The following is a 25,757-nucleotide window of genomic DNA, read 5'->3' as shown; positions in this document are numbered from 1 at the left end:
TTGTAATTCCTTCTTCTTGTTGGGTTTCAGCCACTCCGTTACTCCCTGTACCTTGATTGGATCCATTTGAATGCTTCCTTTGCTTATGATCACCCCAAGGTATTCCATCTCTGATACTTCAAACTCGCACTTCTCCACTTTGAGGAATAGGCGATGTTTCCTCATAAGGGCTAGTACTCATCATACTAGCTCTCTGTGCTCTTCCCTTGTTTTGGACATGATTAGAATATCGTCCAGGTAGATGGTGACCTTCCCCATAGTGATGAGTTCCTTGAATATGTCATTCATCATCCATTGAAAGGTCGCAGGGGAGTTGGTGAGCCCAAAGAACATGACCATAGGTTTGAATAGCCCTCAGTTTGTCCTAAAGGTGGCCTTCCATTTGTCTCCCTCCTTGATTCGAACATTGTTATATCCCCACCAGATGTCTAGCTTGGTGTAATATCTAGTGCCCTGAAGTTTGTCCATTAGCTCTGAGATGAGGGGTAACGGATATCGGTTTTTAATTGTCATCTCATTTAGTTTGCGATAATCCTGAACAGGTCATAGTTTGCCATCCTTCTTTTTTACAAAAAAGAATGGTGATGCCATAGGGGATTTGGAGGGTTGAATACATCCACTGGATAAATTTTCATCAAGGAACTTGTCGAGTTCCTGTTGCTCCAGATTGCTGAGTGGATACGTTTTGCAATCTAGGTTGGTGCTCATGTTTGGGATTAACTTGATCACATGGTCCCAGGGTTTGGGGTTCGGTAACTTGTCAAAGCTTTCCTTTTCGAAGAGGTCCTGATAGTCATGTGCCCACTCCAGGACCATTTCTTTGAAAGACTTTTCCTCTCTCCCCTCATAGGCCTTGGCCACCAGATTATTAGCATGGTGGACCACCTGGATGTGTATTTCCTCCTGCAGATTTATGGCGAGGATGGTTTCTCCATCCTCCATCTCCTTGTCCCATCTATCCTCAGGATCTTCATCAGGTAATTCAAATGGAATCTTCTGGCATCGGCACCAGGCAAAGGTGATTCATCTGGTTTTCCAGTTTATCAAGGGGTTGTGCCATATTAACCAATCATGTCCTAGGAAGATTTCCTTTGTCCTGAGATCTGTTACAGCCAGATCTAGCCATTCCAAGTGGTCTCCGATCATAAGTCAGAGTTTGACGAACTCGGTGATAGATCTGGCCTGATTTTTTGTCCCATCGGTGTTGTATACAGAGATAGGTGCTGCCATTGCTCAGGTTGGGAGTTTGTGTTTATCAATGAAGGCCTGGTTGATTGAACTTCTGGTACATCCACTGTCAATCAGGGCAGTGACTGAGTGTAGGCTGTGTGCAGTCAGGGTCTTGATCTGGGCTTTGGTGGTTAGGTCTTGCCCAGCAGTTTTGGAGTGACAAATGAATTTTCGGGGTCCATGTAGTTTGTCAAGCCACTCGAGAGCCTTTTGTCATTCTGCCTTTCATATCCCCTCTATGTTCTCACTGGTGGCCTCCTCAACTCAGGTTTTATGGACCCAGTTGGCAAGCACTGCTTTGGCAGCTTCTTCTGTTCCTGCTTCCCTAACAGCTCACCAAGTCCATTCGGTGTCAAATGGTTTGAGCCAAGTTTTCAGGCTCTCTGCTCTTGTTTGGCCCAGGGGCATTTGAGTTTCATTTGACAGTTCATCAGTGTGTTTGTTAAGCGGTCCAGGTATATTCGAATGCATATGTGACATTTTCATAACTACAGGAATATCATAAGTCCAGCTAGCAGTCACAGGGGGTACATCTATTGCTTCTTTGGCCAGTCTAGTGGAACTGTTCACTGACTGGCCATGTCTTTTACTTCTTTGATTTTCATCTCTGGCCCCAGCCCTTCTTCTTCTTTTTGCAGCTCAGCAATCTGGGCCCTGATGTCCTTGCAGGTATGCTTCTTCTTTGGGCAGTCCTTGGCCATGTAGCCCTTCTGCCCACAGTTGAAGCATTTCCCCTCCTTTTTCATTTGGTCGATGTCCATTGGCACTGGTGTATGTCGTTCCAGTTCCAGTCTTCTGACTCCCATAGGTCAACGGCTGAGGGGATCCCGATGATTTCCCAGCAGTTTGCCCTGACTTGTTCAGGGTTGGCAGGGTCGGTTTCTTGGGGTAGTCTTGCAGTGTCGACACTTCTGCTTTCTGCCTTTGTCACTCCTTGTACATCTCGATGATCCTCTCCTTCCATTCGTTGTATCTGACTGGCATCAGCATCCTGATGCCCATTGCAGAGATCATCATGAGGTATGAGGAGGGGACCCCTCGCTTGAGTGCTTCGACCATCCTCCCATTGTTTGTGACATCTTCCCATATTCCAGCCAGCTTAGCAAGCTGTTCTAGCTCGTCAAAGTAATCTGTTGCCACTTTGTCTCTCATCTTGTATTCCTTGATCTTCTGCTTATGTACTTCTTGTACTGCCAGATCAATGAATTTGTCATTCAACATGTGTTTGAAGACTGGCCAGGAGAGATATTGGTAGTGACCCCTTGTGGTGGATCAGAAGTTTGGGGAAATGAGGATCCACCATGTTTTGGCTTTGTCTTCTAGGTAGGAAGTGGCAAAGGCAACCTTGTTCATGTCGGTCCCTAGATATCCGATGTAGACCTTGAAATATTGTTTGCAGTCCACCAGGAATTGATTGATGTTGTCAGATACCCCCTTAAAAGGGTGGGGCTTTCAGAGGAGGTCAGGGTGGCACTGAAGGACATTGGCATTGTTTGGTAAGGCACTCATAGGGTTCAGCCACCCATCAAATGGTGGCTGGTTCCATTCCACTGGTGGTCCCAGGAATGAATGTAAGGAGTGGTCATCAGTGACCAGACTCTCTTTGGGTTCATCAGCCCGTACGATTACTCTGTCTCATATGGTGAACCTGAGGTGAACAGCTTCAGGGTCATCCTGTATTGGTTCCTTCCCTTTCCCGCTTAGTCCAGCCTGGTCTGAGAGTGGCTGCCCCCTGAGAAGCCGGCTTCCTTTGCTGGTCCAGAGGTTTGGGGGCATAGTCGGCTGTGTTTGGGATTGGGTCAGCTGTGTTGCTGTTGCCTGTATGGAGTAGTCGGATGTTGTTAGGATGCTTTAGACCGAAGGGGCCTGGTATGCAGCACGTCTTGGATTGACAGAGGGAGTTTGCAGCATTGGTCATACAATGGTTGCCACCCAGTAAGCTGGTGGTCAGCTGATCGGATATTCGGGGTGTCGACTGTTATACTGCTGGGCAGCATAGTCCATGGAAGCCTGTTTCAAAATTTCTGTTTGTTCGTTAGAGTCTGAATGTAAATATAACTGTCCCATAGAGGATGCTACTCAGGTAGCATCACGCCATAAGAAATTTATCCCTTGCAGGTAATACTCTTGGTATTCCCACTCCTGTTCTTCATGAGCCAACCTTTTTACCTCTTCTTGATCTGTCTCCTCTGATGAGTCATATGGCGATCCCCTTGGAGGTTCACTGCTCACCATCCCTTCTTCCTCATCCTTGTCATCCTCCTCTAGGAGGGAACCAGCAGGCTGGTCATAAAAACTCTCAGCCCCTTCTTGTCATATTGTTGTTACGCTGCCCTGGCTGGGAGCTCAGTCCAGCGACTGAAGGGCCTGGTGTATAGTTATAGATGGGGGCTGGCTGACTCCTGATGTCGGAATCATAGCGGTTCCCACCTGTAGCTCTCACTGCTGCCACTCACTCGCAATAGAGGCAGATGTTTCACTGGTAGTCGTAGTTGCCAACAAGTTGTCTGACCACCCTGCTTCCAAGAAATCCTTGGAGGGCACAGGCAGGAATATGGGTGTTCCCAGGGACTCAAAGTCCATAGTGTCTGAGGACGGACTCATCGCTATCAAACCTGGTGTCAGTGCTGGGAGTTCTTCAGGGAGGGGGATACTGGAGAGTTGGAGGTCAGGGGGGAGATCCTGCAGCGCTTCCTTCTGCTGCCCAGGTTTCTCCTTGGTATTGTCGTTCACTCCAGATGCTAGTTCTGGAGCTGGGTTCTCAGAAGATGGGGGTTGAGAGGGATGGGTCGGCTTGTACTGGGATGAGGATGCTAGCACCCTTGGGTCATAATCCGTACCAATTGGAGACATTTGCACAGGCCACATGCTCTCTTTCGACTTCTCGCTGCTGGCCTCTGTTCTGCTCATCATACTCTGTGGCCTCCCTCCTTTGCTGGTCCTCCATTGTCTGTGAGCCATGCTCGCCACATACTGGCTGCAGCTCATTTCGAGACCGATGCTCTTCTTGCTGGACAGTGTCATCATAGTTGAAGGGGATGGTAAGGTCCCAAGTGGGGAAGTACTGGTGTATGGTCTCACCCCATATTCATCATCATTCTTCACTGTTTTGGTCACTCTCCATCCGGTGGCCATGCTGACTGGTAGAGAGGGTGCTGCGAGGCTTGCTAGCAGGTGTGATGGGTTAGGATCTTTGAGCCATCCTAGGGGCATCAAGAGAGTCCCAGGCATGGTCAGCAATCCCAGGGGTATGGGGGGCAGAAGAGAGGTCAGGGGAGGGGGACTGTTCAAAGAAATCTTCGGGGAGGTCCTGGTCCTCACCATGGAGGACTGCATCTGATACAAAGATCCCTTGTCATCTTGGGATGCCAGTGTGCTGACTTCCAGATTGAGAGGGCTGTTGTCCTCCTGCTTCTTCCTGACCATTCCTCAGATGAGGGCTGCTAGGCCCAGCTTCTGGGGGCTGATAGGTCATTCATTGGGATTCAGGAATATCATGAAGTGGGAGGTCAGGAGTTACATTACATAGTATAGCCTGGATGCACTGGAATTCCTGGTAATGTCTGAGGGCCCAGGTGGTGATTGAGTGGTGTCCCTGGCACAGCTGGATGATCACCAATAATCCTATCAATGTTCTGATGATGGAGGAAAGGAGTTCAAAGAACTTGTGGTTGAAGTTTGGGTCGGTAGAGGTTGCAGGGGGCATTCAGTTTCTCAGCACAATTGGGCTTGAGAAAGAGAAGCTAGAAGCTTCGAGCTAATTGTTAGGCTCAAGCAACACATGACAGGCTGATACATGATAAACCAATGTGGCTTTGTGTTCGAGCCTTCCATCAGAGTTCCCATTTGGTCAGTCACATGATGTTATCAAGGCATATAATATAGCTCGAGAGGAGAATGAGTGTGTATAAACTTTAGCTCAAAGCTGGGGTATACCAGTGAGAGCTGTGGGTCTTAAATACTGTTTTGTGCATACTAATAATACTCCTACTTATTGTGTCCTCCTGTATCCATAGTGCCCATTGTCCTTGAGCATCATAGTTGTATATAATAGGTTGATTGTGTGGTTGGACCATCCATCATCAGGTTGAGTTAGTTGTGATGACTAAGCCCTTCCCACTGTTCAAAAAGGGAAAATGTTCTGACTAAGCATAGGAGTTAGAGAAAAGAAATTAATGAATTGTAACAGATATAGTGACCAAGCATTAGCAGATATAATGTTCACTAATCTTGTGCAGAGGAATAATTGATACACTGTATGAAGACATTCTAATTCAGCTAGTACAGTAAATAAAACCCAATCAATAGAGTCAACAAGTCAGAATAAAAGAAAATAAATGACAATCAGAACACTTCTGTCCTTTGTCAATATAATATGAGTATGAAAAGTGTGCATAGCAGAAGAACAGACAGATAAGGTGGCCAGACTGCAGAGCTCCACTTTTATGGACTTGCTGCTCTGATCTGAAGATACATTCAAACATCACAGGGCCATTGATATAGGTATCACACTTTTAGGTGAGGTTTTCATATTGCTGTGAACATTTACATTTTCTCTACTCCTTTTCTTTCAATGATGACAGCAACAACAACAAGATGTCTCTGCCATGTCCACAACATTGATAACTGTAGCAACTCAACAGCTCATGGCTCTGATAGCTAGTACTTCAGAGACTGCAATATCTGCAATCACACTATCAAGCAACTAGGTGCATGGCATACTGTTGAGTCTGATTATCCTCTCATTGTGTTGCCTATTTGTTGGAATCATAAAGTGTGAGGTTTTGGATTTTATTGGCCCTTCTGGTATATTTATCCAATTACAGAATATGTTGTAGATCACTACTTCTTTCACAAAACTAATAGCTCTGATATAGCCCAGTTCTCCATTCTATTCCCTCATATATAGCTTCATGATATAGTTTTTTAGATTTGTTTGTGGCTTTGTTTTACAAAAAAAACTGAATAAATTGTGCATTGATATAAGATAAATAAAAGTACTCCAAACTCAAAAACTCCACAAAGTACAGATGGCTGAGGAGACAGAGGAATATAACCATAATCTACCATAAAAAGAGGCGCAATTAGCATTTTCCAAAGATCCTTGATAGTGGAAATTTGAGGCAGAAAAAAGGGCAAATGATCCTGATTTTTTAACTCCAACTGAAAAGAATCAGAGGCCTGCACTGCTACAGTACTATATAATCTCAGTCAACCTTTCCTTCAACTGTCTTATTCCTCTTAAGTAGATAAATGCTGTGTGACTTGAGAAATTCCAGTGAGTAACTCTTTCTCCAACTGGATGTCTTCAGCCTAATTGTAATCTCAGATGAAAAAACAACTATGATAAGCATCTTCAAAAGACAATAACCTCTAGCAGGTCAAAAGTGAATTGAGCCTTTGTATTCCAAATAGATCATCTCATAGGAATACAGATTAGAGGAGCCACACTTTTCTCAACAATATTAAAACATGATAATGATTGTGCTATTTAATATGATATACTTATCTATAAATAAGTGGTCATCCAAAAACCCCAATAGTGTCAGATGAACCTCTCAACTGAATGTAAACAATTGAACTTGTTAATATTAAGCACAAAGTACTCTACTCTTAATATTATTTCTTATCTATTTGGGCAATGACCTGACTAACCTCAAGCTCAATGATAAATATCAAATTATAATACATAGAAGATTCACAGCACAATAAGGTGTTGTAGATGTGGAACAATTAATATAGGAGTAAAAGCAAAATTAAAACCTGTATGTCAGATGACAACCAAATAATCACAAATGCAATGCACTGCAACTGCTGGAGTCTGACACTAACTGAAGGTAAAGCAGAGGAATGAGGATAAGAATGTATAAGGTGATGATAAGAGAAAGGAGATATAGAGGTTGATAGACTATGACTGCCAGTATTGGTACTGAAGTGATAGTCACATCAAGAATTTAGGAGTTTGATCAATATATTGATCTAGCTTGAGACTAGAGCATATCACTGTATACTACTGACTTAAATACTATTTAGAATGTCTCACTGCCTCAAACAAAGCCTTGGCTGAGTATGATTTAGAGGCTAAAATCATAACACTATACTCTAAAGTTCAGTCATTCTCTAGCTACATGTTAGCTAGCTTACTGACACTTTTAATTTAAACTCTAGCCTCTAGCAGATCTTATTAGTAGCAATCCCAAAGAATATATATCAAGCTAAGAAGCAACATTGAAAACACATATATTATTTGGCTCTATTATATACAAGTTTTCCAAATAAAGTATTACTAAGCTCAAAAGTCATCTTGAGCTTGATGATCTGCTTTATCATCATATTTGAAATTCACCATCAACCTTGATGATTGGCTGAGTCAGATTATTGCTTAAATAAGTAACAACAAATATAAAAGATGGAGTTCTTTGTGCTTAATGTTGACAAGTTCATTTGTTTATATAGCATTCAGGTTTTGTACACTTTGAGGCTATATATTCAGAAAATGTTCTGATTAGATTATGTGGCTGTCAGCTTTGGTTCAGATGCTCACAATGGGTTATACACATATCTCACCTAACATTGCACTCATTTATAACTACTTGTCCTTTAAAAACAATATCCTCTTTTGATATACATCAAGCAACATTCTTTTTCCTTCCTCTGATCTAACTTTATGTATATAAAAAATTTAAAAAAAGGTCACTTGTTTTTCAAAATAGAAATAATAAAAATCAAATCTTCTTATCTGTTGCAGAGAATGTCTCCGGGTCAGATTACCTTATATAGTATAAATAAATATATGCAAGTACCGGTGTATAACCGGAGCGTTACACACCCAACTCAAGACGCTCCACATTTCGCACGTTAACACCCTCATGGTCGACATAACCATGCACACAAGAAGCGATGAACCAAAATCCATCCTGAACTGGTGGATAGAGGCCTCCGCGGCATGCATACTGACTCTGCTCTCGAAACCGTGCATCTGAACATAGACATCAAGAACATACCGTCATTCGCCATCCAAGGATTTATTGGTGTACAACAGCACTGTCCAGGTGAGCAAACATGAATTTGTTCTCACGTCTCTCTATAATTATAATCCCCCCGCTACTATGACTCATATCCCAAGATCAAGGCAAAGGTGACGGAGTGAAATAGAGCCGTATCCTCGCTGAAGGTTCACATCCCACTTTGAAATCTGATATTTATGCCTCCCAGTCTCTGCAAAACTGAGTACCTTCAACGAATTTCCTACTTGAGGTGTATTGAAATATCTCTTCGACGCCAGAATGGTAGACCTGACACCCGCTAGGACCAGTCATGGTCACGGTTCGATTCTGTCTGTCGCCATGTCATAGGCTTCTCATCCTGTATTTTTCTTTCAGGCCACTGAGTACTGTCTTGCAACACTTCAAAGGAGAATCCGAATGGTATCGGAGCGGGCATAAGGTCCCAATAATGAATGGCCGGGTCTACAGCCCTGACATCGCAAGGAATGTGCTAGTTAGGGGGACAGTAAAGGACTCCGACGCCTGTCAGTCTAACATGCGAGGACTATGTTGGCTGGATTTTTGAAAGATAAAGATTTGTCTTTCTATTAGCTTCTCTTATAGATTTAATATTCGCAGTGCAGGCTTTTCTCGCTGATATTGTCATCCCACGCATACCTACCTAAATATCAATTCATATTTTAATGATGATCTCAGACAAGCAAAGAAAATGAGTGACGGTATGTCTTTAAAACTGTTTCCGAACTGGATATTTTCTGCGTTTATAGAACACAGCCGCCGAATCCGTCAAATAAGCCAGTTATCAGACGCTGGGTTGCTGCTTCGATCGCACACGATGACAGGATGATTATGTTGATGGCGATGGTCATAGGAAACATTAGTCAAAAAACAAATCCAAATTCTTAAACGACACCTTAACGACTTTGATTGGGGTGATCAAAAACTAAGCTATTTGTAAGGATGCACATCTGCTCAACTATCAAGCGGGACTACGGTAGAAAGTCCAGTAGAGGAGTGCAGCGATGGGGAACAGAGAAAAGTCGCTGGGACACCTGATTCTTTTCCAAAGCACCATCTTTGAGTCGGGGATCCTCTGCTCCGGTAAATGCTTCAGCAGACGATTTAGGAACAAACACTTCAAAGGGTAAACCGCACAAGAGAATTGAGATAAAGCTGGCCCTAACGAAACCATTTCTATGCAACTGGTGCATATCTATATCTATCGGCGAACTTAGAAGAAACATACTCCCCAACGATACAAATCCTCCCCCTCCCTTATGACTACAGCAGTGGCAACGGCGTGACACAAAAAACAAGAAAGATCTGTCACCCACGCTCAAGGCGCGCGCGTTATCCAGGGCTGCCGTCAAACAGGAAGTCCAAGCTTCTACTCAACGTCAATTATCTGGACTGTCCGTCCCATTACCTCCTCCGTGCGCGCCTCGTCGCTGCCGCCTGGGCTTATTCCATGTCTCCATCCACGATCAACACGAAAAGACCCACAAGGAAATGACAGAATGATCACTGCCTCGCGCGTTTCTCAGCTGCGAGACGTACCCTCACCAACGCTTGACTCCTCAATCGACGTTCGACATCATCCATAGTTGCTGCAGGGCGAGACGCCTTCCGCCTTTCCTCCAACAGCTTCCCTAATAAACGCGCTCGTCCCTGCGTAAGGGAGTCTTTACTATCATTGGTCCGTCCTGAAAGTGAGTCGGGTTCACGACTCCGGCCTGGTGTTGGACCACTCGAGGGTGAACGACCAAATGTATCAGCAGAGCCATCCCTTCTCTCTCTTCCCGATGATAACCGGGAGAGCAAGTTTGGACTGGAAGATGGCCCTGCACCGAGGTGTGCACGTACGGAGTCCAAGGCGGTACGAATACGTTTATTGGAACGTCGACATGGGGCTTCGGGGAAATTGGAAAGCGGAGGGTAGGGGGAATCTGCTCTGGATTTGCCCTTTGCATCCGGTGCTGGAACAACAGCGCTCGGGGTATCACTATCAGATTCGTCGGTAGCTCTGGATTTCCCCTTATCATCGGAAAGACTGGTCGATCGACATAGTTTGGTTGCTTCGGTTTCATTCGGTGCAGGTGTTCGCGCTGCGAAGAAAGGAGACGATTTTCTACTTGTGCTGGGGTAATAACGACCTGAAGGTGACCAGGATATTGACCGAGCGGGAGAAGCTTCGTGTTCGCGCCATTTCTTATCACGGGGAGAAGACGATGATACAGAGCGTTCGTCGTCGCCGTCGCGCGGAGAACCCGACCTCGATCCGGACCTTCGTCGAGGGTACTCGTCTATCTCGTGCCATCGCCTTTGTCTTAATCTTACGGGCGAGTTTAGTAAATGGGGAGGCGTGTCATACTAGTCAAGCAGTTGTAAGTCCAAGAAGAATGAGCCGTGTTGTATTCGCTCACCTGGACAGCACTATCATACACGAACAAGTCTTTGAAAGGCGACCTCACGTACGAGTAAACCTCTGCTTGCTTCAGTAAAAGAATATTCCGTAGATGATTTTCTCACCATGCGCGAAGTGTTCTGCCATAGTTCTTCCACCTGTATCCATGTCCAAAAATTCGGCTAATAGCTTCACCGCTGACTCGGAGCGTATATCGATGGATTTCATGAGTGATATTGTGAACATTGTGAAAAACTATATCCCGTCAGCCGTCCAAATAGAAAAGATGAAAAGTAAGAGACGTACCTCAACATCGAGATCATCCCACACTCTCAACTCGCGCCGCAAAAACATCGTCGTCTTGCTCACCATTTCCTGGCTGGCAGAGAATTGCGCTGGAGTGGGGTACGGCCGGTATTTGGTATAACCGTTCGAGGCTACGTGCTACGCTGTGGTTAGACAGAGTAAATGAAAAGTTATCCGGCCCACCTTGGCATATAGCCCGTGCTCGTATACCCAGCGCCGTGTCTCTATAGACCGCTCTAACTTATCTGCTTCATCCTGGTCTCGTCTACCCCAGTCTCGCCTGCGCTGTCGTCTGGGCCCTTCGTGTTCCCGTTGCGGGGCAGCCCGCAATGGCAGTAATCCAGGCTTCGAGAGAGGGGCCAAGTAGTGCTTCTGATAATCGTAGCGCGAGCGGATCCGATGAATGAGATACTCTGAAATGGTCTGAGCGCATAAGGGACATTTTCTTGACTGGTCTACAGATAAAATATGAGCCTGACTGGACTATGCGCGAAAATTCCCCCGAACCTGTCCAGACGACGAGACAGTCGAAACAAAACTCATGCGAGCATGTGGGAATGACGGTCCGGTCGACAAGGGGCTGTAGGCATATACTACAGTTATATTCCTCTTCGTCGTTAGTGTCTGGTTGTGGCGAGCGCGACTCGAGTTTGATACGTTTGCGAGGAGGACTGGCAGAGATCATGGCGGGAGCAAAAGGAAGAGCATTCTGCTGACATCATCACTTAGGGGTGATGACAAATACTTCTAGCGATTCGGGCCGGTTTCTCTTCCCAATTCTTCTCGTTTTCTCGTGCTAAAAAATTCTCGCTCATATGATGGACTGTCAGGAAAATGAGCTTCAATCAGCCTCCTTGGCCCGTGTATCATAATGAGTACATACGGTGCATTTATTTTGCACACACAAGGTCAGTTCAAGTTGAACAGTCTCCATTCCAAGTCCATCTCATTATCTCGCAGACTTATCGATATCCTAATGACCTTTCGCTGCGGAAATACCTTGCACTAGTAAACACATTTCCAATATGGCGTCCTCTTTCATCGCAATACGGCAAGAACTGTGAACCATAAACCGCCTTCCCACAGCAAAACTTCTGAACAAGTACCGATGCCATACCGTTCATATTTTGTTACATATAATCGGTCGACTTTTCGCTCGGCTGTCGCTTTCATCTCCCCTAAGACCACAGTGAAGGTGCTGCGCGACTTCGGCCCCATGTGAAAGTCTTTCAGTTAGCATCTCTTTCTACGATTGGGATTATCCTGGCTGATTGTAATCCCAGACAACAAAATAAACATGATGAGAGTACTCAGAAGACGACGTCCCCACGAAGATAAATTGTGAGCCCAGTCTTGATATTCGAAAAGGATATCCTCATAGCGAACAGAATGCAAGAGCCTCGCATTCCTCTGGGGATCTTCGATATTATCATCCACAAATTAAAGGACAAATATGTCGGGGACCTATTGAATCTGATGATTGAGGCCGCATTTTATAACCTGCCGCATGAATCGCCATGGGTCGAGGGGGAGATGTGGATGATAGAATGACTCAAGGAAATGGATCTTTGCTGGGGGTTGTTAATCAATATTTCCACATTTTCATCACCAGCGAGTAGCAAACTGTTAGCAGCTGGTAGTTGTAAGAGTAGAAGTAAGGTAGATATTCTGTGTAAAGTATGGTACAAATTCGAGGCTTTTATACCTCTCCAAGTCTTCTAGTATATTCTAAGAGTAAACTAAACTAGTCCATAAGAAGAGGAAAGAGAAACTACGAGAACGGACGCGTAAGTACGCGTCGATGTGGCGATGACTAAAAAGTCCGGATCATATCCGTGACTGAGTCGCCGGCTTGTTTCCCAACACGAACGTCCTGTTTTCCTTTTCTTTTCGAGGAAGGGTCAGACTTTCCCAGCTGTCGAAGGCTATACCAACTATATCAACTTCGATTGTCAAGTTTATTAACAGGTAGAAGGTTCTCTGACGCCAGCATATCTTCTTGTCCGTTAATCCCACAGCCTACAAGGCCACAGGAAACAACAGGAATGGTGCGATGCTGAGAGCTTATTGGAATGTATCAGAGTGCCGTAGCTGCTGAAAGCTGCGCAACAGAACGTGAGATGTGTTGATATTACTGTGGTCTGAAGATAGGATAATTGATTATGGATTCTCGAGTCATGACTATGGGAAATGTTATATTTAGATCGTATGTTATGAGAAAAGCAAAGGAACTGTGACTAACCGAAGTGGTGAATCAGATCGGAATCAGTGCAGATCATTATTAAATAACCTTCAGAATAATATAGAGAGGCACACGGCAAGTCGCGCCTTATGTGAATCAGTGTGATGGATTGTAAAAATGATCTCATTCCATTAGCGCCCAGCCTCGAAGGGGACAAGGGATCTCTGAGCTAAGAAAGTCCAAAGACAAACATCAGGCACTTCACTGAAAGATTCAGATTAGTACTAGGCAATTATATGCAACAGGTGAGCAAAGCACTTGTTTAAGAATCCCACATAGTACATGGCCAGACATCCGAATAATATATATAATCATCAGAGATCCCAAGGGTGAAAATATTGCTCACCTGATGTAGCATGTGTTCAGAACCCCATTCGCAGACGGTAGATTTCACGACTGGCATGGTTCAAATGTATGATTGATGAAGAAATCCAAAAGTATTCTCTTTCTCGGAATTGGGCCGGGACAAAATTCGGCTTTTCAGAAATAGAAGTAGACCAACTGAGGAGGGATGTTCAACGTTTAACATTCAAGCGTGGAAATTTGAACGGAAACACAAGTGTGGGCGCAATATGGGCGTCTATTTCATTTCGAGGGTGTTGGCTTGAGGTCGGCTCGTTCCGAGGAAACAACGGCAGCCTGTTCAACTTTTACGGATGCGTCCCCAATATAGGAAGATCTAAGATTTTCCCCTTTCAGGTATCTCAGTCCCTCTTCCCTCAGACACTTCGATCAAACATGTGGTCGCAGAGATCCAACTGGTCGGACTCCGGAAATCGGATGATAGAGAAGTACAGATATTCCGTTCTGTACCAACAGACATGCGACTTTATTGCTTGTGGTATCAAGAACTGATTATGCTAATCCACCCATTTCTCTGCCTAGAATCGCGCAACTCTGGGTACTCATCGAAATTCGATAAGGTTTCTTTGGAACCGCTTGACGCCTATCAAGTTAATGCTACTAGATCTAATGAATTGTAATAAGTCCTTATCCATGAAATCACACCGTATTACAATGTGAACTAGCTTCTATTGGCAAGCCAAATCCACCAGCGGTCAACAATTCATGTGTCCTGCGAATCCGATAGTGCACCCTTTCCGTAAATTTGAACGCCGCCTAATGGATATACCTCTATTTGCCTCGCTTTCTGTGGATTATCACCTCTCGGAGTAAGTTTTCTCGTCTCATTGTACGTCGGTATCTCAGCTTCTGTCCTCTTCTATTCTCAACCACGTAATAGGTTTTACACCTGTGACCGTCTCCTGATCCTCAGAAGATCATGTCGAGCCTTCAGAAGCAACATATCCGCTCTACCCAATTGATAGGCCATATTACTCTCGTTCTGTTGAAGGGTAACGCTCTGCGTGCGTTAGCTAAATCTACATTTGTATCTCTACAGATGTTCTCGAATTGACGCATTCCAGGTATGAATATTGGATACATTTGCATCGTTCCCTATCGCACACAATGACCAAACTCACGTTGATATTCGCCATTCTGGCGCCCACTCCCTCGACTATCGATATATGCGGCTTTGTGATGATGCTTACTTCAACAACTGTGCTTGGCAGTACAACGTTCCTACCGGAAAGTGCCTTAACACTGGTGCTGGCTATGGCTGGAATAGATTCCACAACGATGCTGTGAGCTCGTAAATGGCCTTCTCTTTTGATGATTCATCATATCCTCAGTTTTGGCTATAGATATCGTCAGATTAACTCTGGCGACTGCGGCAAATGTTATTATTTCGCCAACGCGGATTGTCATGGCCAGATGTTCAACAACGGAGATTATCAACGGGAGTTACAGGACTGGCTGGGCAGGAATAATGACCAGCTGTCGTCGATCTTCTGCTCTCAGGACCTGTTGGCCCGGCCAGACCACCTTCTTCGCTGGAATATGAGCGAATGGGAACCAAAGTAAGACTCGTTCTTGATACCAGCGGGAAGCTTCCGATGCTTAGCTGTCCAACGTTACCTTCTCGAAATATTGTGTTCCATTGCAAGGTCACAGTGAGCATCGGGGCTGCCATAGCCACGAGCCGAGCAACGAATGGGCCCATGAACGTGTACAAATCAGTGATGACGGATGTCCAATTGGCAGTGGACGAATTAGAATGATCCAATTGCTGACGCTGAGGCCCAATATGGCTCGTGAGGGCAGAAAACGCAGGAAGAATGGCGTTGAGGCCTGGAAGAGACCCTGTTCTAAAGTTTCCTTGGCATCGTTGGGGCCTTGGCATTTCATGTGCCTGGAAGAAGGAAAGAAGCAAGTTCGAATCGTAAGGATTATGCTCGTTAATTGCGCGGGCCGGTCGCGCCGTCCCGAGAGAAAATCTTGCAATAAAGATCTTGCCAGGATCAATAAAAGTCCCCCTCTATGCGTAATGTTTTTTTTGTGGGGGGGGGGGAGCATAGCTTCCTCATGGCTTAATCGGTTGATGCCGGCAGCTAGAAATAGGTGGTATCAATAGTACAAGCGCCAAGCACCACCGAACTGAACACTTCGGCTTGACATCGATCAATACCATGTTCATCATGTGATGATGCTAGAGATATTTCGACCGTAATGTAGCAGAATGTATCCCGAGTCGCTCACGTCACTCTGATCCGCATCACTCAATTCTGGCCCATTGTTAAATAAGCAGACTCAGTAGATATACAACAGAAAGGCGAGGGAGATTGGAAGTCAGAATCTACGGGTGACGGCCCTGTAGCTGTGGCGAATGTCAAAGGAATGGATGCGGAAAGTCGAGGAGGTGTACTGGGAAGAGTCATCACCCTCGAAGGGTACCAATTGCTCAATGATGCCACATGGTAAAGCCAAGCTAGTCAGATGATAGACCAGCCAAGGCTCAGCTGCATCTGTTAGTTAGCCAAGCCTGAGGAGTACGGTATGCAGATACCGTTGCTGCTTGGGAGCATATCTCCAACTCCGGTGACCCGACGACTCGGCTCTCTCTGACATGAGGAAGTTGGAAGGATAGGTCAATTCCAGGGATTTCTTTTCATTTCCGGGAATAGTTTTGCTGGATAATGGGTCACACGCACTGTACACACATGTTCGGAACAGACAATGGTGAAATGTACATACTCCTTCCGGGAAGTCGATTTGGTCCACACTAACAATCTCTTCATAAGTAATTATCAGCTTGTTCATGCCATAAAGGAAGCTTGGAACATAAGTAATAAGAGTAAGACATGATATGGAAACTGTTAATACTATACATATATTTGGTGCAACACTTACATGACAGTTACTTTTTGGGGGGAGGGGGGAGGTTAGGAAAAGAGAGTGATGTCTGGTTTGTGGATGAGATGGTCTTCATGATCACTTGTATCTGAAATACAGTGGCAGACTGCCACCGACAGTGGATGATCTTTTTTTTGGGGGGGGGAGGGGCAGAGGGGCCTATGCTTGCATATAGTGGAAAATATAGCCAATGTTCTCCATAAATAGCAAAACTTGGTAATGGCTTCTGTGGGTGTTTGTGAGTGCTGTTTACATTTATCCCTTCATACCTCATACCCCTATACTGTACAGGCACAGTATGGCACACTCATGAATCTCAGTGATATGAATGACTTATTGCATTACTCATCAGCCAATGTAATGCCCTCCTGAGTTAGGAGGTATCATTGAGCAGGTGGACCTAAGGCCCGGGGGGTCGATGAAGACGATAGTACTTCATTTATCGAGCATTCATGTCCTCACACACGGTGTTCGATACCCTTGCATTACTTGGACAAATCCTAGAAGCCGTGTTTGAGATGGTAATCTTCCACAAGCAAGGAAAATCACCGACTCGAAATCCACGACAAACTCACCTTCAGAAGATGATTTTCTGATTGTGATGATGTGGGAGGAAGGCATGAAACAATTCATGTTAACGCATATATGCTATGGTGTCCGTGCACCTCGGTCGACGCTGATGTCCGGCGGTGAGTACAGCCACATTGAATTTGGATGAAAAGGTGGCCGTGTGGGTGCGAAGTTGTACGTGATGGTGTCTGTGCGGCGTAGCATAATGAAGTATCTATTATTAATACCGATATAGGAGTGCAAAGGTCATTATTATTTCATGAATACATTATTCTTACCAGTAAGCTCGATACATCTGATGATCTAATTGGTGCTTACCAGGATAACGTTATGAATATGCTCAACCTCATTCTATATTGTGCATTGCAGCTAGAAGCCCAAGCTACTGCGGACATGTTTACACCCCACTCGTGACTTCACACTTACACTTTAAGGTCAAGTCGAGTCTGGGTTTCACTTTCACATGTATTATGACACAGAACATCCTCATCGAAAGATACGGTATGGTTCTTCCTGTGCTTACTTATGACCTCCTGTGACTGAACCCCTGTTTCCTAGATCCCGGGATGTGCTTGTTCAAATCCCTGCAGCCATCGAGTGGGAGAAACCCATACAGCAGCAGCAGAATTTGGTGGGGAATATTGGCCTAGCGACCACCTCATTGCTAGATCAAGCCAAATGCGTTTTCATTATTCTGTTTCCTGACAACCTGCTTGCGGACACAGAAATCCAGGATCTAATCTACGGTCATTAATAACGGTGGAACAAGAATCACTTAAAGTACAACATCAAATAATCAAATACACGAGAACACCTAATACGAATGCTATGAAGCTGGAAAGACCGCCTCTCGACCTCCTTGGCGCAATTCATTTCAATGCTTCATATTTTCTTGGGGCAGCCTGGACGTCCATATTTAAGTAGATCTTTGTCAAGTACAGCTCATCTCTTCCTGCCATAAGACGCCTCGCTTTGGCTATCACAGTGATCGCATCATTGTTTCTCTGGGGGCCCACAAGTGAAATGGTACGTAGACGGGGAATTTTCTCGAACGCAACGATATCATGTCGAACTCTTACAAGTTACAGAAAAATATCAGCTGCTCGGAACGATACCGCAAGAATAAGGTTCGTGAGTCCCGGGATGTGCCTCAGAATTTTCGCCAATGGTCTGCCCTCTGCGATAAGTTTAGGAGAATGAATCTCGAGGTCCATCAAAGAAGGTGCTGTTTGCTGAGAGAAAGTTGGAAAAATGATACCTGCTCCCTCGAATTTCAGTGTCAATTTCTGCAGAGAGGGAAGATTAAGATGGGATACGAGCTTCACGATAGCTCCCGGAATTGAAACGGAAGGTCGTTCAGCGACGCTGAGGTTCCTCAAACATGTATGTCTGGTCATAGAAATTCGAAGTCAATGCCTTATGAAAGAATCCTCTAGCATCACAAAACAGGCAGATTGCACCGATTTTGCTTCATCCCAATGCAAGAGGAAAGCGACGTGTGCACGCATCATGACAGCGTGTAATTTTGAGATATCTTCCACTGGTAAAGCGAATCGGTTCTAGAAGCGGATGGGTCTGCGGTTAGCCTGCACAAGCCTCAGTGAGCGAAGGCTAGGTACACGCTTGAATCCATGAATAATACGGAACGTTGCAGGGTGTGTATGATAGAAATCGAGAATACGGATGGATAACACCTTCAGCAGATGCTTACTTCCGGACCTGCTGGCCAAATTTCATGGGTCCGTAAACTGTTTCCTCTCCATCGTCCTTTTCCAGATTGATGTAAGCAGTCCGAATCGCTCTTGAGTGCTCTGCTAAAGCAGGAATGGGCTCCAGATCATAATCAGAAGAGAGATGCCAGAGGAAAGTAGATAGGATTCGAATCAGAAGTCGTGAGGGGTGTTCTCTTTTGCGCTGCTCGATGACCTCGAATGCCCGTGTTAAGGTGACAGACAACATATAGCAATTAAACGGGATGCACACCACGATAGTTTTATCATTAACGACGACTTCATGGTAACCCGCCTTGATTAGACCACAACTGAGGTACTCTAATTGCACCCCAGCCTGAACAAGTAAGTAGTTTCTTTCTGGAATTTGGACTGAGATACGTCTGCCGGTATTCCGAGCCCATACATATGAGCCAGGATATCTGGAACGACCGTGGATTGTCAAAGAATTGAGATCAGTATGAAAACCAGCGAGAATGGTATTTTGCTCTCCGTATTTGACAAGATCCGAAGCGTTGGGCGCTAGAATATGTGGTCTTCCGGAGAGATCGGAACTCAGAAGGCGGACGGACGAAAATGCTCTTACCCGTATCTCCCTGCTTCGCGGAACGTCTCTGCACGTAGACCAAGTCCGGTGGATGCCATGTCAGCTAGGTTCTCCACTCTCTGGAGAATGCTAGAGAGTGGCTGGAAAACACGAGGCGGAAGTGAGAGCCTTACGCACGTTTCATAGACATCCCCCCACTTTTCCATGGTTGCCAGCCAGCGTTCCTTGATATGTTCGGCCTGGGGGACAACATTAGGAGCATTGAGACAGGGAAACTGCGTCTGATACTGCGGCGGCATAACTCCCATCTTCCAAAAGAAGCGACACTTTGGATCTCGATTATGAGCACTGATATCCACCGGTCTGTGAGCAATCTAATAGTTCTATGACACGCAGGCAACTCGTATCCACTGCACGTTTCGGTTTTATGTGAGCTCAAGGGTAACGCCCACTTGATAGCTCGAGCCTCTCGTCCTTCTTGAGAATGTCTTCAGATTGTGCAAAATAATACTCTAAGAGGTCGAGAAAGGTGATGTTGTCCTCCTCTGATACACGGAGTTGTGTAGAAGCAGAGCACCATGGACAATCAGAGCATTCGCTACCTGGATCAAAGAAATAAGAGAAGAACATGAGACCAATCCCTCTAGCTTACTTTCTTGCGTTCTTCAACCACTACCTCCGTATCCCTAGAGTGTTCCAGAGTGTTCCACGCGAATATAGTGGCTGTGTCAACTTGGATAATAAGGCCCATTCCAGGATCGACTCTCCGAATTACCACCACTACTCTGATTCACGCTACCACCTACATCCGCGCCGCCCTACCACGATGATCAAGGTTTTATTTCGCTCTCTCCAGGATATATGCCGCTGAATCATCTATTAGATATGGAGTATGAAGAAGAACGAGGATGCAGCGGCCAAGAAAAAGCCCAAGGTCAACGCTGCCCAAATACGAGTGCAGAAAGGTGCGTTCGTACACCTCGTGTATGGATTGGCCATTGATGACCATTTCTCCCTTTTAGACGTGACAGAGCTCGACATTCCCTCTACCATGCAAATAAATTTCCCTAATCCCGCTGATCTCCTCAACTTCACACTCACCATTACCCCAGACGAAGGTATGTTCAACGTGTTCGCATAGCCGTGGTATTCTTGCATGAGGCGGTGATCATCGTACATCCAGGAATGTACAAGGGCGGCAATTTTGTATTCTCCTTCGCCATCAACTCCAATTATCCTCACGATCCACCAAAAGTGAAGTGTACTCAGACGGTAAGCTGTTCATTTCATTTCCTTCCAACTGAAACGTTTGTTGATCCATGCCATCGCAGATATACCACCCTAACGTTGATCTCGAGGGCAATGTCTGTCTCAACATCCTTCGAGAAGATTGGAAGCCGGTTCTTAACCTAACCTCGGTTATGCTTGGTCTGCAGTATCTTTTGTTAGACCCGAATGCAAATAATCCTCTAAACAAGGGTACGTGAACACCCGCCTTTACTTATTCTTAATCTAATCCCTTTACTACTCTTCATCAGAGGCCGCGGTAGAGATGAGTAAATCCCCAGACAATTTTTTGAGAAATGTCAAGTCATCGATGCGTGGTGCCAACATCAAGGGCGTACAATATTCCAATGTACTTGGGCGATAATTGCTAATTATCCCCATCATGTATTATTTCAGTTCCTTTCTCACCTGTCTGTCACTCGCGTGTTTCCGCACATCGTAGTACATACATCTACTCCAGTCATTCCACATCATTTTTCTGTATTACCTTTACACCCCCTAGCCGTGATAATTAGACACAAGCGCGTAGATATCTTTTCAGACCTTTTGGAACTGATTCATTTTGGCTAGCCTAGTAATACAGTACATTTATTCATGAATCGACGTTGGGCTCAGCACGCTGAGCTGCCACGGTATGTTGTAAAGGAGTAGGGGCTAATGAGAAGAGGAATGTGATAATTTTCTGCAGGATTTTCGAGATTGAATGTTATCTAGAGGATGATATCTAATTGGACGAAACACTCAAAGGGAGAACGTCGCACCTCGACCCATGGGTAAAAGCACTTCTGTCCTTTGCTCTCGAAATATTCCTTGATCCTGAAAATTACCTTGTATGACCCAGCAATGAGCAGACGTCTCGTTTCTTCTGAGATCTCCAGAGGCGGAAGACGGTCTGGACATCTCCCGTCCGAGTTGGTTACACTGGCAGATTCACACCGTTAGAGGTGTCCGTCGCATTGGATGATTGCTTGACGAACCCTTTTGCCAAAGGAATAAAGATGTCTGGATCGCCTTCTAACTACCGGGTGCACAGCGCTGCCGCCTAAGCTCCACATTCGGAATATGCTTTCTTGAAGACGAATCGAGAACCGTTAAAAGAGGTGGATGAATTGATACCGGTGCTCCTAAGGACAGGGAAAAACGCAGACTGGCAAGTGATAGTGGAAGCGTTGGCACGGTCCGGTTCATCCGAGATCACGTGTTGCATTGCCGTAGATTCCCGCTTGTCCATAGCTACGACCGAGACCATCACTGGCCATTGCCGATTCCCTCTCTTGGACCTAGCGATACGGTTCCAATAGGAGATCTTGACATCAATACGGAGGTTCAACTATAACAAAGGTGTTTCGTCCGTCAAAATGGAACCCAGGAGAGCGATAGTTGATTAGATTAAAAATCAACTTGTCAGTAGAGCTGACGGAACCACCAGTCCGGAGAAATGTGATCTCACTGTCTTGTGATCGGAAATTGAATTTTTTATTGAACCACAATGGCGGCGTCTTCAACGTTGTTACCTGTGTCTCATCGACAGGTGAGATATATTCGTTATTTGATTACATATGCTGACACGAAGAGTAGACAAAAAATTCCGCGACAAAGCGATCAAGACCCTATCCATCTTCCACTCTGATTCTTAAGATGCTCTGCCTCTGCCAGAGTTAGCCAAATTGTGGAAAGCAATGTTGGCTTCGGAGACATCTATGCACCTGATAAGTTGAATGGACAATACAGACACATTAGTACCTTAAATCTGTACATAGATGTTTTTGCTCCTCATCAAGACAAGTATCCACTTCTTGTGGCCTCCGATGTCATCAGGAACGTTAATCTTGTATTACCAGAAGCGCAAGCTACGGTCCCGCAAGATCCAGTCCAAATATTCGTTGTACGAGGCGTCGACCAGTGTAAAGACACCTTACTTGCGGAAAAGCTAAAATGCCAATGGAATCGAGGGAAATAGGCAACGCCGCCTCTTGGCTCTTTAAACGACCTTGACGAACACCTTCTTGATCATTTAAAGAGTACGCCGTGTTTGTTGTCTTCGTGTCACAATCCTCCGGTCGCAAAAGCCTCTCTTCGTTCACATGTCATGACTCGCAAAAATATACTTCTGATCGGCATCCATCCCAAAGCAAACCTATAACCCTGTCTGTAGAGACTACGTCTTCCACTTTCCCGACGGGAAACGCAATCATGCAAGCACCCCCTCCACCTCGTAGTACGACGATCAACTATCGGAGACGACTTGTGGACCCTCCTTCCAGTTCTCTTACAGCAATCCTTACCTGTTGCAAATCAAAGAGACAAAGGACATAGATTTGATGAAGAAAATTTGTTGGGCAGCCGACTTCATGCTTACCGCTTCAATAAAGTATGCATCTCGAGTCTCAAACCATCGGATTCTGGAACTGAGAAATTTCTAGCCGATATCAAGAGATCTCTGAGGACGATGTTTCTCCGGCTCTAACACCAACCTTCAGCACTCTCCTAGCATCGTTACAACCCCATCGCGCCCTAGCCCCTGCACCAGTTCATCCCCCTCGTGAATTATTCAAGAACCAGTATACATGTTTTTTCTATGTCATTGATATGAAGGTAATTATTTAACAGGCCAATGGAAGTGACAATTATTTTATTACCACTGTATGAATTTCTTCGAGGGAACGTACTGTTCTCGTCGGTGTTTTTAATCTCCAACGAGCCTGACCGCACAGTGTCTTCTCCGTCGTCGACTCTACTGACTCCATCGTCTTATCTATTGACTCATGCCACCTCGACCTTACAACAGCGCTCTGTGGCTTATGAAAATTTGTGCATCAACTGTCTTCTTGCTCTCGTAGAAACCGACACCGTCTTGGTGGTGCTCTCGAAGCCCAATGATTAACGAATGTGCTTGTGTCGGCAGGTCAATCCACAATCTTTCTTTCATATACTTTCCTTATCATTGTGACTTTTTATCAAGGCTATCCTTATTACCTGTACCTCGTCCAGGACATCCGCCATTGTGCGCTTTACTTGACTGCCGTGTTCTGTGGCTATGACACAATATTCACATGCGATTAGAAGTGAACCTATATATGTACAATAAATACTTCTAGAACCTGCACGCTCAATGCTCATTTTCGATGGTAACGTTCAGGTGTTGTATCTGGGTCTGCCATAGAGCGGTCTTCTACTTGCAGAAAGGTCGCATACATCTAGGCAAGTATTCCAGTATCTTTTCCCGGATATTATTCTTACAGAGTGACAGGATACGCATGGAAGGAGTTTTGGTCTGTTGTACTGGGGCTCTTACATTTTCTGGCTACCAAATTGTACAATTTAATCACCACAGGCGGCGTGGAACAGCTGATACGAGAGGTGCGACACAGACTTGAGATTTATGAACTTTCTTCACACTCTTTGTAGACTATTTCGCTTCCCAGTCTTTGTCTTTCCAAGTGTGAGAGTTTTTTGCCTACGCCTCAAGCAATGCATGAGTTTGTCGTAAGTTTATGTTCATATCTAGTGGCCTTTGACGTGGCAAACTTATCGAGTTGGAAGAGGTGCCTGCTGCTAATTTGAGCATGCCATTGCTTGGCTCGATGACCAAGCTTTTCATCCATAGTCTGTGCATCAGAATGCTTAGATGACAGTTGAGTCAATGAATGACCCGTTTAAGGAAGGAATAGAATCTATTTGTATTCTGTTGACCTTTCGGTGGACTATTCAGTTGATATTTACACTGTCCACTGTCCACTGCAATTTGTATATATCATTCTAGTCATCAGAAATTACTACATGTCCAGGGCATTTTTACTGAAAAATATTCATGCCCAAAATATTTATGAGAACATCTTTCCATGTTGGACAAAAATTAGTTAAGCTGAATGGGGGGAAGCGTCAACATTTCCCAATCCTAAGAGGGCTCTGACATGCGGAACTTTGTTATGGCCCACCACGTCAACAGGAACGTAGAAATTTGAAAACGAGAACAAGAATCCAATCACACGAGTCTGGGGTAACATTCGCTTTATGGCCTTCGAACACCTATCTTCATTATCTTTCTCTTATTACTAGTTACCAAAAGGCACTGGAATCCCGGTACGTACAGGATCTCTGTCCAGTAATTCTGAAAGGACCAGTGTCGTCAAGGAAACAATCTTATATGGAAAAGAACAAGACCAAAATGAACAATAGAGCCCCTAACCGGATCCGTATTGTTCTTTCCGGTACATATTCCATGCAAAACGAATCCGCGGCCCTAGTACCCTCAGCGATGAATGACGCCACAGCTGAATCCCTGTCTCTCCTCCTGCTTCTAGGCCACCAAAACAATGCCGTGTCTGAACTGCGCCGAGCGATGAGCTCTCTCCGCCTAGTAGAGAGTTACTTGAACCAAGGAGAATTACTCCTTCGGTCAATTATAAGGGTGAGCTTCACATCAACGTACTGGGGCTTAATCTCAGTGAGAATTCTAGAGCATGCCACCGGGACCCACTATACCTCTGATGCAGCTGCAAAGTTCCTTTGACGTCCCCTTTCATGAAACATCCCCTCCGATGTCTCCTTTGCTACTCCCCAGCCGCCGGTCCTCCCATGACCTACTCAAAGCCGCGGCAAACATCCTGCCGCCTCTGCCTCCAAAATCACCCGATCGACTGCCGGCAATGCCCCTGGAGAAGACTAGGCCTTCAGTCGACGAGTTTTCTGACAAGTCGTGCTTTCCCATACGAGAATCGAAACGGGCTCGCCGTCTTCGGAGAATCACGAAACGGATCCCTTCCCCTGGAATCACCGAAAGTTTGAAAGCCGAGGTTGCCGCGGGATTGTCGCTTGATCACGACGAACCTACGCTTGTGGAGCCGGTGCCCTCGAGCTCAAGGGTGGAGTCGACGGTGTTCTTGGTGATAGAGGATGGCGTGGCAACGAAACATAAGCTCCTGAAGCCGTTTCCGCGGAAAAGCGCCAGACGAAGTAAAAAGAAAAACGTAATTCAGAGGGCTCTAGGCTGGGCATTGAGACGCGATGTATAAGGATTCCGTAATCAGGACAGAACTGATGACCGTTATGTTATTGTGACCAATAAAATCATGAAGGATGTAGAATTACGAAACACTTACCATAATACAGTTGACTATCTCACAATGCATGATGTCAAAATGCATAATTCTGACAATGCATATGGATTGGGCTGGAA

The 25,757-nt window shown here is 45.3% G+C and overlaps 8 protein-coding genes across 8 annotated transcripts; 4 read left to right on the top strand and 4 right to left on the bottom strand.

Moving 5' to 3' along the window:
- Positions 1 to 10,582: 10,582 nt before the first annotated feature.
- On the bottom strand, positions 10,583 to 11,632 carry BT62DRAFT_907598 (uncharacterized protein; the record flags this gene model as incomplete). The annotated part of the gene is made up of 5 exons (XM_043183669.1): positions 10,583 to 10,725; positions 10,767 to 10,896; positions 10,948 to 11,085; positions 11,131 to 11,402; positions 11,455 to 11,632. The coding sequence occupies 5 exons, from the start codon at positions 11,630 to 11,632 to the stop codon at positions 10,583 to 10,585; spliced, it is 861 nt and encodes a 286-aa protein (XP_043035258.1).
- Positions 11,633 to 14,471: 2,839 nt separating this feature from the next.
- Positions 14,472 to 14,839, top strand: BT62DRAFT_1011332 (uncharacterized protein; the record flags this gene model as incomplete). The annotated part of the gene is made up of 2 exons (XM_043177772.1): positions 14,472 to 14,560; positions 14,617 to 14,839. The coding sequence occupies 2 exons, from the start codon at positions 14,472 to 14,474 to the stop codon at positions 14,837 to 14,839; spliced, it is 312 nt and encodes a 103-aa protein (XP_043035257.1).
- Positions 14,840 to 14,922: 83 nt separating this feature from the next.
- On the bottom strand, positions 14,923 to 15,434 carry BT62DRAFT_1079909 (uncharacterized protein; the record flags this gene model as incomplete). The annotated part of the gene is made up of 1 exon (XM_043179540.1): positions 14,923 to 15,434. The coding sequence occupies one exon, from the start codon at positions 15,432 to 15,434 to the stop codon at positions 14,970 to 14,972; it is 465 nt and encodes a 154-aa protein (XP_043035256.1). The 3' UTR covers positions 14,923 to 14,969.
- A 3,291-nt stretch (positions 15,435 to 18,725) lies between these two features.
- On the bottom strand, positions 18,726 to 20,042 carry BT62DRAFT_936863 (uncharacterized protein; the record flags this gene model as incomplete). Its single annotated transcript, XM_043187201.1, has 9 exons — positions 18,726 to 18,940; positions 18,998 to 19,166; positions 19,331 to 19,420; positions 19,469 to 19,530; positions 19,608 to 19,616; positions 19,667 to 19,719; positions 19,744 to 19,836; positions 19,869 to 19,893; positions 19,944 to 20,042. Coding segments are annotated over 9 exons (815 nt in total), but the record flags the coding sequence as incomplete, so codon positions are not given.
- BT62DRAFT_955561 (uncharacterized protein) lies at positions 19,953 to 21,107 on the top strand. Its single transcript, XM_043188344.1, has 6 exons — positions 19,953 to 20,126; positions 20,175 to 20,256; positions 20,314 to 20,413; positions 20,479 to 20,563; positions 20,623 to 20,770; positions 20,830 to 21,107. Exons 1-6 carry the CDS (start codon positions 20,118 to 20,120, stop codon positions 20,940 to 20,942), a joined length of 537 nt encoding a protein of 178 aa, XP_043035254.1. The 5' UTR covers positions 19,953 to 20,117; the 3' UTR covers positions 20,943 to 21,107.
- Positions 21,108 to 21,112: 5 nt separating this feature from the next.
- Positions 21,113 to 21,973, bottom strand: BT62DRAFT_936861 (Hydroxyisourate hydrolase). The gene is made up of 6 exons (XM_043187200.1): positions 21,876 to 21,973; positions 21,777 to 21,837; positions 21,601 to 21,702; positions 21,556 to 21,580; positions 21,340 to 21,499; positions 21,113 to 21,288 (listed from the first exon to the last, which is right to left on the bottom strand). The coding sequence occupies exons 2-6, from the start codon at positions 21,835 to 21,837 to the stop codon at positions 21,190 to 21,192; spliced, it is 447 nt and encodes a 148-aa protein (XP_043035253.1). The 5' UTR covers positions 21,876 to 21,973; the 3' UTR covers positions 21,113 to 21,189.
- An 881-nt stretch (positions 21,974 to 22,854) lies between these two features.
- Positions 22,855 to 23,462, top strand: BT62DRAFT_1042362 (uncharacterized protein; the record flags this gene model as incomplete). The annotated part of the gene is made up of 3 exons (XM_043178446.1): positions 22,855 to 22,949; positions 23,002 to 23,139; positions 23,189 to 23,462. Coding segments are annotated over 3 exons (507 nt in total), but the record flags the coding sequence as incomplete, so codon positions are not given.
- A 1,284-nt stretch (positions 23,463 to 24,746) lies between these two features.
- Positions 24,747 to 25,593, top strand: BT62DRAFT_997025 (uncharacterized protein; the record flags this gene model as incomplete). The annotated part of the gene is made up of 2 exons (XM_043190629.1): positions 24,747 to 24,989; positions 25,075 to 25,593. 2 exons carry the CDS (start codon positions 24,747 to 24,749, stop codon positions 25,591 to 25,593), a joined length of 762 nt encoding a protein of 253 aa, XP_043035251.1.
- Between the last annotated feature and the right edge of the window lie 164 nt (positions 25,594 to 25,757).

This window comes from Guyanagaster necrorhizus, assembly GCF_019112545.1.
Source record: "Guyanagaster necrorhizus MCA 3950 unplaced genomic scaffold BT62scaffold_35, whole genome shotgun sequence".
Lineage (NCBI taxonomy): Eukaryota > Fungi > Basidiomycota > Agaricomycetes > Agaricales > Physalacriaceae > Guyanagaster > Guyanagaster necrorhizus.
The sequence above is the reverse complement of the archived record's forward strand: the minus strand, read 5'-3'. Positions and strand labels throughout refer to the sequence as shown.

What these genes read in the sequence shown, in the direction of transcription:
- BT62DRAFT_955561 (XM_043188344.1), top strand. An exon ending in CCAAATACGAGTGCAGAAAG is followed by an intron (nt 20,257 to 20,313) that starts GTGCGTTCGTAC and finishes TCTCCCTTTTAG; the next exon opens with ACGTGACAGAGCTCGACATT. An exon ending in AAATAATCCTCTAAACAAGG is followed by an intron (nt 20,771 to 20,829) that starts GTACGTGAACAC and finishes ACTCTTCATCAG; the next exon opens with AGGCCGCGGTAGAGATGAGT.
- BT62DRAFT_936861 (XM_043187200.1), bottom strand. Translation starts at nt 21,837, where the DNA reads ATGGCCAGTGATGGTCTCGGTCGTAGCTATGGACAAGCGGGAATCTAC. An exon ending in AATCTACGGCAATGCAACAC is followed by an intron (nt 21,703 to 21,776) that starts GTGATCTCGGAT and finishes CCCTGTCCTTAG; the next exon opens with GAGCACCGGTATCAATTCAT. An exon ending in TTTATTCCTTTGGCAAAAGG is followed by an intron (nt 21,500 to 21,555) that starts GTTCGTCAAGCA and finishes TGAATCTGCCAG; the next exon opens with TGTAACCAACTCGGACGGGA.